Below are 10,417 nucleotides of genomic sequence, written 5' to 3' on the forward strand. Positions count from 1 at the left end.
CTGTCCCTCAGCTCTTCAGCTCAAGGCTAGCGCTCTACCACTTGAGCCACAGCGCCACTTCCGGCTTTTTTCTTTCTGCTTATGTGGTACTGAGGAATCAATCCCAGGGCCTCATGCATGCAAGGCAAGTGCTCCACGACTGAGCCACCTTCCCAGGCCCCAATTTTATTTTTAATCATATTTTAATTTCATATTCAAGGATGCCAAGAATATACAAGTGACTTTACTATTTACTATTGCCCTGGATCTGGTAAAAGGAGAAAAATGTGTTAATAATTTAATGTAATCCTAAATGTTTAATTGCAGTATCAAATTGAAAACACTGAACTCAGCCTGGGGTTTTGCATACATGGCTTATAGTGTGACTGATAGGAGTATGAGATGATATACATATGCTCACTAATTTTGTCTTGCTAAAACTCACTACTGTCATTTCAAAGTCCTTGAAGATCTAACATCTCAAACTTGTTTTAAGGAAGATAGACCAAGTCTATTAGTTCTTAGAAAATAAGAAATGTCTTCATAAAACTCACTACTGTCATTTTAAAGTTCTTGAAGATCTAACATCTCAAACTTGATTTAAGGAAGGTAGACCAAGTCTATTTGTTCTTAGAAAATAAGGAAAATCTTTTTCATAGTTTAAAGATCTTTACAGTTCTTAAAGATCTTTTTCCATTAAGATGGGCTCTTGCTATGTTGCCCAGTCTGTTTTCAAACTACCATCCACAAGCTATCTTCCTGCCTTAGCCTCCTAAGCAGCTACCTTCCATTCTATTCTGTAAGACAATTGAATTTTTTATACATCCATCCTGAATTAGCCACCTTTATATTTTAAAAAGTTACAAAAATGTTAAAAATCATAGCACTGAAAATGTAGTCACAGCACTGAGTCAGGTAAATGCATACAAATCACATAGATAACGAAATATCTGTATATTATTACATGTATGTAGAATGAGTTTATTTTTAAATTATTTAAAGGTAAAACTTTTAGGGTATTATCTTTTATTCATTTAATAGCATATATTTGGAACAGTACCATTTGACCCAAGATATTTTGTTTTTAGTTTGTTTTCCAAATAGTATCTCCCCCTTCTCTTTTGTAAGTTTGCCATAAACAACAATATTCCTGCCTCTGGAGCAGGGATTATAAGTATCATCACAGCCAGGTTGTTATGCTTTTTTAAAAACGTAAGTTTAACAGTACATTGAATGAAAAACAATGGATCATTCAGGTGGAGATGTAGTTTACTTCAATAAGGCATGGTTTTCTGAAGGAAAAGAGCTGGTAAGAGCTGATGATTGAGCAAGTGAAGAGTAGTTAGAAAATTAAAGATAGGAATAAAAACACTAGGAGGAAAGAACAGATGATAAAATGTTAAATTCTACGTAAGCATATATAGTATTTATGTTCTATACTTTTAAATTGTTTTAAATTGAATTCCTAGCAATATATTTAAAGTGGTTAAAATAGGAGTAATGGTTTGGGAAGACCAAGTTTCAGAAAACAGAAAACAGCTTCGTTTATATTGAACCCATTTATCTACTCCCCAATCCTGCCCCAGTCCTGAGGCTTGAACTCTGGGCCTGGGCACTGTTCCTAAGCTTCTTTTGCGCTGGTGAGTGTTTTACTACTTGAGCCACAGTACCATTTCCTTGAATTCATGTATCTTGAGCAGAGCCATTTATTGCTGGACCAATGCCCACATACATACTACACAGAATCTTATATGATCATATATGTGCCCTTCTTTTTTTGGTACAACTCTTTTCCATCATCCATCCCCTATACTGTTCTCAATAAGGTGGACCACATGATAATTTGATCATGACACATCTCAATCTGGTACTTGTTCATTTGTAGCAATGAGCAATCTTTCTTTTTTTTCCTTTTCTTTTTTTCTGTCAGTCATGGGAGGGAAAAAATTATCTTCCCATCATGGAAAAATAACACAATTTAGAGAAACACAATTTAGAGAAAAGTGACTTTATGTACAATAAATTGCTTTAAAAATATAGAGGTAAAAATATGTTATAGCTCATCATGATGGTATACATTGTACTCCTTGGGAGAAATAAAGCCGTCTTTGTCATGGTCATTCCTCTTAAAAATATCTTCTAAAACTGCATTTTGATATGTCTTGTCACGTGGCTTCTCATCTTTCTCAAATTCCTTTTTCAAGTAATGATCAATCTAGAAGGCCAAAAGAATGTTTCTTTATTACAACAGTGTTAGAAATTTCCAGTAACTTTGAGGGATATTTAGAATAAATAAGCTCAAAGACATTTTACATTAAATAATACTGTTTTTAACCTTTGAAGCAATTTTTTTTTTGGTCCAGTTGTGGGGCCTGAACTCTGGGCCTGGGTGCTGTCCCTCAGTTCTTCAGCTCAAGGCTAGCGCTCTACCACTTGAGCCACAGCGCCACTTCCTGCTTTTTTCTTTTTGCTTATGTGGTGCTGAGGAATCAAACCCAGGGCCTCAGGCATGCAAGGCATGCGCTTTACCACTGAGCCATCTTCCCAGCCCCCTTTGAAGCAATTTTTGAAAAGAAACAGGTACTCAAATAAGCTAATCCTGGTTAATAGTAGATATATTACATTCTATTGAAAGTAAATGCTTTTCAATAATCTATACTGATCACATTGTCAAAGGAAAAGTCAGTCTTAAGAGCTTTCATTAATGAATAATATCCATGCTAGCATTTCTGTAATCTCTAAGATAAATGAGTAATTTATATGTATAATCAATAAAATCAAACTATGGACTCTGAAGTAAAATTTTCTATGCTTCTATTGCTTTCCTCCAAGTCTACATAACTTTTACAATCTAACAGTAATTGTCAGATTTTCACCTACATATTATCTTTGTTTTTTTTCTTCTTTTTTTCCCCAAAGAATCTTGTTATATTTCATAGGTTGCTCTGGAATTTGTGGGTTCCAGGGATCTTTCTGACTCAGCTGAGTGTCTGGGACTACTGGTATATACCATTGGGCCCAACTTTCTTTTTACATTTTGAAATGTGATTACAAAAAGAATCAAAATTACCATGTGGCTCAATTATAATTCTATCGGAAAGTGCTAAAATAACTGAGGAAAGCAATGTATAATAGTCTGAAGATAATGTTTGGGAAGGCTAGGACATTCTAGAGGCAAGAAAACTCTGAAAGCTAGAATTATCTTCTAAAAAGTTTTTAGTGATACATATCAAAACTCAATACACCATGAATAGACTTAAAACAAGTAATGTACTATAATAAAATATGTATCAACTGTCTCAAATGTGGCTGTGTGAGTGTGTGTGTGTGTGTGTGTGTGCGCGCACGCGCTAGTAATAGGAGTTGAACTCAGGGTCTAAATGCCTTTAGCTTTTTCGCTCAAGGCTAGCACTCTACCACTTGAGCCACATCTCCACTTCTAGATTTTTGGTGGTTAATTGGAGATAAAGAGTCTTACAGACCCCATGATTCTCAGATTTCATCCTCTTGAGTAGCTGGAATTACAGGCCTGAGCCACAGGTACCTGGCTGAGTATGAACTTTCAATTACTTCCAAACAAGAGTGCAGACTTATGGAATTAGGTAAGGTGCTAGGATCCAATAAAACAAGCATTAACCCTGGAAACATTCATATAGCAGCATGGAGTACTCAAGGGTAAGGAGCAGGTTACAGTCCTGATTTTGCCTCCTGCAGCTATGTTAGTTTTTGCAGTTAGTTCATATCCTTATGTCTTATGAAAGTATCCTGTTCTGAGAAAATAGAAAAGACAGCATATTTTTTTATTTTTATAAGGTTCGAATGAGTACCTAAATTCATAATGGGTGGATCTGAATTCTTCGCTCTAGTTGCCAACTTGCTGGTCTACCCAGCTCAAACTTTTGCTAGCTCATTTTTGCTAGCTCTTTGTGTGTAATTCTCACCATCCTCTACGTTGGGATTATTTGCCTTACAATAAATTCTTACAATGCTGTTGGAAAAAAGATATGTACTCCTATCATTTAGAAACTGGAAGAGCCCTGTCCAGATAAATAGTTTGAGATTTTAATAATCTTCTTATCAGGACAAAGGTAAAATTGAAAAGGGTAATTCTCAAGCATTGCATTCGAAATGCAGGTTTTTCTCCTCAGAGTTTAGATTTTGAAGTAAACAGCTCTATTACAGTGATCAGACTCCCTGCTAGATAGAACTGAAAAATACAGTTTGCAGCACAGTATGTATTTATATTATAATGGAAAAAAGAAATTTGAATTACCTCAGTTTTAGAAAGTTGCCTGTCATTGTCCGTGTCTATCTGTTTAAATGTTTCAATGCTCCGTGGTCCTTTGGTTACAGCATAGAGTTCAATCTCAAATATCAATGTTGCATCTGGTGGAATCTTGCCTTCTGCTGAGGGAATACATTTTTTTTTTTATGGGGCCTGAACTCTGGGCCTGGGCGCTGTCCCTCAGCTCTTCAGCTCAAGGCTAGTGCTCTACCACTTGAGCCACAGCACCACTTCTGTTTTTCTTTTTTGCTTATGTGGTGCTGAGGAATAGAACCCAGGGCCTCATGCATGCAAGGCAAGCACTCTACCACTGAGCCAACTTCTCAGCCCCTTTTATGTTTTTTTAATTGTAAAAATAATGTACAGAGGGGTTACAGTTACATGAGTAAGGTAATGAGTACATTTTCTATCCAGTATTGTTACCTCCTCCTTTGTTTTTCCCCTACCATCCCTTTCCTCCCCACCTCCCCAACTACTCCCTCCCCCTCTAACTTGTAAAGCTGGTTTTCTACATAGTATCTTGTACATCTCATTGTTACAATGGGTCAACCTGAATCTTTGTTTCAGCATTTTGTTATTTCCCTTCCCCTCCTCAAATCAGAAAAATGTATATACAAGATGCAGGGCATTGATATCAAATACAGTGAAAACAGGGGTTATACTGTGAGGGAAGAACATACAAGAGAAAAAAATCACATAGTACATTTTAGATACATTAAAAACAAACAACAACAAAAAGAAGCAAGTTGTGTCCCTGGAATACATTTTTATCAGTTTGGATTATATAAAAGTGCTGGGCATTGTTGGCTCATGCCTGTAATCCTAACTACTCAGGAGGCTGAGATCTGAGTATCTTGGTTCAAAGCCAGCCAGGGCAGGAAAGCCTGTGACACTCATCTCCAATAAACAACTCTGAAAACAGAAATTGGTGCTGTGGCTCAAGTGGTAGAGTGCTAGCCTTAAGCTGAATCGCTGAGGGACAGCGCCCAGGCCCAGAGTTCAAGCCCCACAACCACAACCACCACCACCACCACCACCACCACCAAAAAAGAGTTTCATGGACTTTCCTGCTCAGGCTCTCTTTGAACTGTGATCCTCAGACCTCAACCTCCTCAGGAGCTAGTACCACAAACATGAGCCACCAGAGCCTGGCCATCCATATGTATTTTAAACCAAGTCAGTTCAAAGAACCTACATTGACACATTTACTAATTAAAATAGATACAAATTATAGCATGTTTATTATTACAGTATTACAGCCCTGTCATCATAGAGCAGAATGGTGTAGAGGAAGTCTATGAGAAAAATTTCAAAGTGTAGGAAAGCAATTATTTAGATTTTTTTTTTGTCTGTCATGGGGCTTGAACTCTGGGCTTAGGAGCTGTCCCTGAACTCTGAGCTCAATGTGAGTACTCTACCACTTGAGCCACAGTGCCATTTCCTGTTTTCTGCTGGTTAATTGGAGAAAAGAGTCTCATAGTTTTTCCTGACTGGGCTGGCTTTGAATGGTGATCCTCAGATCTCAGCCTCCTGAGTAGTTAGAATTATAGACATGAGCCACTGGTGCCCCGCTAGAAAAATTATTTTGTAGTTATTCAGAGGCACAAATAAAAAATATTAATATGGAATGAAATTATTTATGGATATTACAAAGTACAATGAGAAACATCCAGAAGCAATTTTACATATTTATAATCACAATAAAAATATTTTAGATACTAAGTTGTTGTTGTTGTTTTTGGTGCCGGGCCTAGGGTTTGAACTCAAGGCCTGGGCACTGTCCACGAGCTTTTTTGCTCAAGACTGATACTCTACCACTTGAGCCACAGCTCTCTTCTGGCTTTTTGTTTTTTGTTTTTGTCGGTTGTGGGCCTGAACTCTGGGCCTGGGCACTGTCCCTCAGCTCTTCAGCTCAAGGTTAGCGCTATACCACTTGAGCCACAGCGCCACTTCTGGCTTTTTCTGTTTATGTGGTGCTGAAGAATTGAACCCAGGGACTCATGCATGCAAGGCAAGCACTCTACCACTGAGCCACCTTCCCAGCCCTACTTCTGGCTTTTTGGTAGTTAGTTGGAGGTAAGATTCTCATGGGCTTTCAAGCCCAGGCTGACTTTGAACTGTGATCATCAGATCTCAGCCTCCTGAGTAGACAGGATTATAGGCCTGAACACTGGCTGCCTCTGAGCTGATGCAGCAGATAATGTTGGTAAATTATGGGCTATTTCAGATAAGCATTTCATGAAAAAGACCGGCAAAAATGAATTGCTAAGAGCCAACAGATAGCTTGTGTCTCCAAAGCATTCCTGGGCACTTACATGTTACCTGATCTATTACAGGCACTCAAATACCTGCTGAAGGGATGAGTGAAAGCGAGCAAGTTTGTCCTTTGAAAAAAGCATCAATTTCTTTTCTTATTGAAAAAGTAGGGAATTCTTGATAAATAGTTCTATAGTTAAAACAGAAAACAATGCAAATGACAGTCAAAAGGAGAAGTGGACCAGCAATTTCCAAAGCTAGGGCATAGAACACCTTACACATGCATTCTGTGTCTCACGCCTTAATCTAACATCCTATGCGTCACCTGATTTAATAGTAAAGGAGTTAGAGATAGATTCAAGGGTGATTTGTTCACAAAACCCATTCCTATTCTGTGTAGTGATCCTAGGATAGAAAATACAAACCCTCTTTCCCCTTCTTCAAATTTCTTGGAATTTCTGAACTATTATTTTGTAAATATAAATAATATTTCTATTCAGCTATTTTTCTTACAAAAATTAAAGTATGAAAGAGAAAAATATGCACTCATTATAGAATCACTTAGAGACAGATGTTAATGTAAGGTATTTGTACATACCACATATCATTAGTGAAAGCACTAAAAAGTCACATGCATTTCAAGACATGCAGGAGTGGTCAGTAACACGAGGCAAGGACATTTTGCAGAGGAAAGAGTTCTTCAAGTATTACCTAAAATAAAGTCACAGCTAATGTTAGGTTTTGAAAACAATTTACTATTAAAAAGCTATGCAATCCACAAGCTATTTGTTTACATGGTTTCAATCTATATTATACTTTTTTCTTTTTTGGGTCTGGTCATGGGGCCTGAATTCTGGGCCTGGGCGCTGTCCCTCAGCTCTTCAGCTCAAGGCTAGCGCTCTACCACTTGAGCCACAACGCCACTTCCAGATTTTTTCTTTTTGCTTATGTGGTGCCGAGGAATCGAACCCAGGACCTCAGGCATGCAAGGCAAGCGCTCTACCACTGAGCCCCTATACGTTTTAATCTTATCCAAGAGATATTGTAATATGGGTAGACTAATAGTTAACCATGATGTTTCAATGTACACACTTTTTTGAGCCTCAGGTCCCCTGAGTAAAATGAAGGTGCTGGTGTGTTCCTACTGATGTGCATGAATTGAGGACACTCCAAACTGAACATGAACTAATTTTCTTAAATCAAACTTCTATAAGTCTGCAGTAGGTCTGGTTTATTAATAGCTTAGGCAGCTGGGGTAGTCATTCTTATCTAAGTACAAATTAGTTTATTAAAAGGATAAAGAAGTCATTTGCTTAAGGGTAATGGACCTATGATGGGCACCTACTGGAAGAATGTGAGTGCACTGGCAGATAGAAGACTGGGTGCTCTAAGTGGTAGGTAGAATGTGGAGGCCCCTGATAAATGACATGAAAGAAGGAAACTGAAACAAAAATATAAGTGACTGGAAGAGATGAGTTCAAAGATGGTATTTAGCTATCTTCAGTTTTACTTCTTTCCCAGGTTCCTTTACAAATAAAGTTATGACCCCATGGGAGCTTTTTGTGTATGCAGGTGGCGCTGCAGTGGTCTCCCCTGAGCCACACCCTACAACTAATAGCCTCAATGAAGTAATGCCATCTCTACAAAATATTTGGGAATAGAGTAGTAATGTCAATATCTTATCATAGAAAGCTAATCATTGATTATCTGCTAAATATTTCTAGTAGGTGAAGTTAGCAGGAGGCAAAGGTTCTTTCTGTGTAGCCTTCACACAGCAATAGGAAACAGGGGCCTCATTGATACAAGGAGGAACTTTTCTGTCAGGCTGCTTATCCCTCCATCAAATTTTCTTTCTTGGTGACATTGACCAATATGCATTGTACTCACAAACTGAGACCCTTTTGTACAAGTAAAGATAGTAAAAATAAAAACAAAAAAAACTTTCCCTTTTTTCTGCAACATTAAATTTTAGAAAAATTAATATAGGTACATGATAAAATTTCTTTTTCAGTGACAGGAAATCATGTTACATTTGATCCTTAGGCTTCTTCTCAAACAGTTTTTCAAATATAATGCAAGTAGATACGCACCTATGTGAAATTCTGCCTTTATAATGCAACGGCTTTGTGACTAGTGAGTAGTGTCTACTCAGTGAGTAATAGTCTATTGTACATACAATACCACATTTTGCTTTTCTACCTTTTGTCCCTAGATACTTGGCTCCCCTTTGGCTCCTATGAATAAAGCTGCTGTGAACATGATGTACAATATCTCTTTGAGACTTGCTTTCATGTTTTTTGATACATATGCAGAACATTATAATTTATTTTTAACAAGAACTAACAAGAGAAATAAATATTAAACACATTACCATAGCCTTCTTTTCCATATGCAAATGAAGGAGGGATAATCACTTTTCGCTTCTCTCCAGGGCACATATCCATCATAGCGATATCTAGGCCTTTTATAACTTGTCCAACACCAAGAACAAACCATTTAGGGTGCCCTTCATTTTGCGTCCGGCTATAATAGAAAACAATACTAACGTAAGCTGATCTTAAGAAACAAAACTTCAAAATACAACTGATTTTACATGGTAACTTCTTTTCTCATAATCACATTATTTCTCAACCCTCTTATTAAATGTTTGCTCAAATTTCCCTATAAATGGCAGAAAGAAGTATCACAAAGTTACATATTGGGAATAATCTCATTTTCTTCTTTATGTTCATCATTATGAAAACGATTCAGCACTTTTCAGTGGGTCTCCTGCCTTTAACTAGATTCATTGCTAGCAATTCATTTCACTTCTCTGAGTTTGTTGTTAGGCATGAAGGGTAAGATTAGCCTTAAATTTCAACGTAATAGCAATTTAAAACAGTATCTCTTCTGATTAAATCTATTTTCTTCTAAAGTGGAATAACTTACCTTCCCCAGTCCTATTTTTCCGGGTAATGGCATAGATAAAGACATTGTGCTGAGAGTAATAAACCATCATATCAGAGTAGGCAGCCAGTGACTTGCGGTCAGGCAAGAGGACAGGGCTCAAAGGAAATTACTAGGGAAGGCACAGTTACAGTGAATGTAGAGACACTGTGGCCCCACCCAGCATGAAGGCTAGCATAAATTGCTTCAGCTATCCTGTGTAAATTCTCTGGAAAGAGATGCCAACTCTGGGCAAAGGGAAAGTGTCCATATCTTTACAGGCAGTCCCTTAAATTAGTTCTAGGGGTCCTAAGGGTTAAAGGTGGAGGAGGAGGTAGTGTTTTGGGGGAGGCCATTTATTGAGCTAATGTTTTCAAATGACAAAATGATTAGACTTCTAGTCATTTTAAAGGCAAGATCTGAAGCACATCAACTGGACAAAGGTGGGGGTGGGGAGGCAGTTTGCAGCATCTCTTACCTGCAGTAAAATTTCGAGCCATCTTTAGCCAAGTAACCATCGTAATGAGCATTTAGCAGGTCTCCCTTCTTGCTTGTCTTAGAGCAGTTTTCTGGACGATGCAAAACTTCTATTTTCACTTCTTCTGTACTCTCCTCTTTCTTCTGTCCCTGAGCAGTACAAAGTCCCCACAGGTAAAAGAAAAAGGCTAATGTGGATAAGAAATGCATGGTGCTGGGAGCAGGCACCGCCGACTCCGCTCCCAAATGCGTCCGTAAGGCTGGTTAGCTTTCCCCGGGGCTGAATTCCGACGCGTGGCAGGAATTCTTCTACGTCATAAAGGAAAGGGGCGTGGCTTCGGGGCGTGGTCACTCGGGCCCCGCCTCTAAGACTCCAGGAGGCTTTTCTGCCCAATTGTACTCTTGGGTGTGTTGCTATGGTGGTTGGCGGATGTTTCTCTGGGTATTTCTGCGGTGTCGGTGAAGCCCTTTCTCAGGAACAGCGTCTCAGGCATT

The 10,417-nt window shown here is 38.3% G+C and overlaps 1 protein-coding gene across 2 annotated transcripts; it reads right to left on the reverse strand.

Moving 5' to 3' along the window:
* Positions 1 to 1,988: 1,988 nt before the first annotated feature.
* Positions 1,989 to 10,195, reverse strand: Fkbp7 (FK506 binding protein 7). 2 transcript variants are annotated; one of them, XM_013028322.1, is made up of 4 exons: positions 9,924 to 10,195; positions 8,892 to 9,043; positions 4,253 to 4,383; positions 1,989 to 2,194 (listed from the first exon to the last, which is right to left on the reverse strand). In XM_013028322.1, the coding sequence occupies exons 1-4, from the start codon at positions 10,130 to 10,132 to the stop codon at positions 2,033 to 2,035; spliced, it is 654 nt and encodes a 217-aa protein (XP_012883776.1). In that variant the 5' UTR covers positions 10,133 to 10,195; the 3' UTR covers positions 1,989 to 2,032. The 2 variants fall into 2 exon arrangements, with proteins under 2 accessions (XP_012883776.1, XP_012883768.1); XM_013028314.1 differs by having other exon boundaries at positions 4,253 to 4,386.
* Positions 10,196 to 10,417: the final 222 nt, after the last annotated feature.

This window comes from Dipodomys ordii, unplaced genomic scaffold, assembly GCF_000151885.1.
Source record: "Dipodomys ordii isolate 6190 unplaced genomic scaffold, Dord_2.0 Scaffold5, whole genome shotgun sequence".
Taxonomy (NCBI): domain Eukaryota; kingdom Metazoa; phylum Chordata; class Mammalia; order Rodentia; family Heteromyidae; genus Dipodomys; species Dipodomys ordii.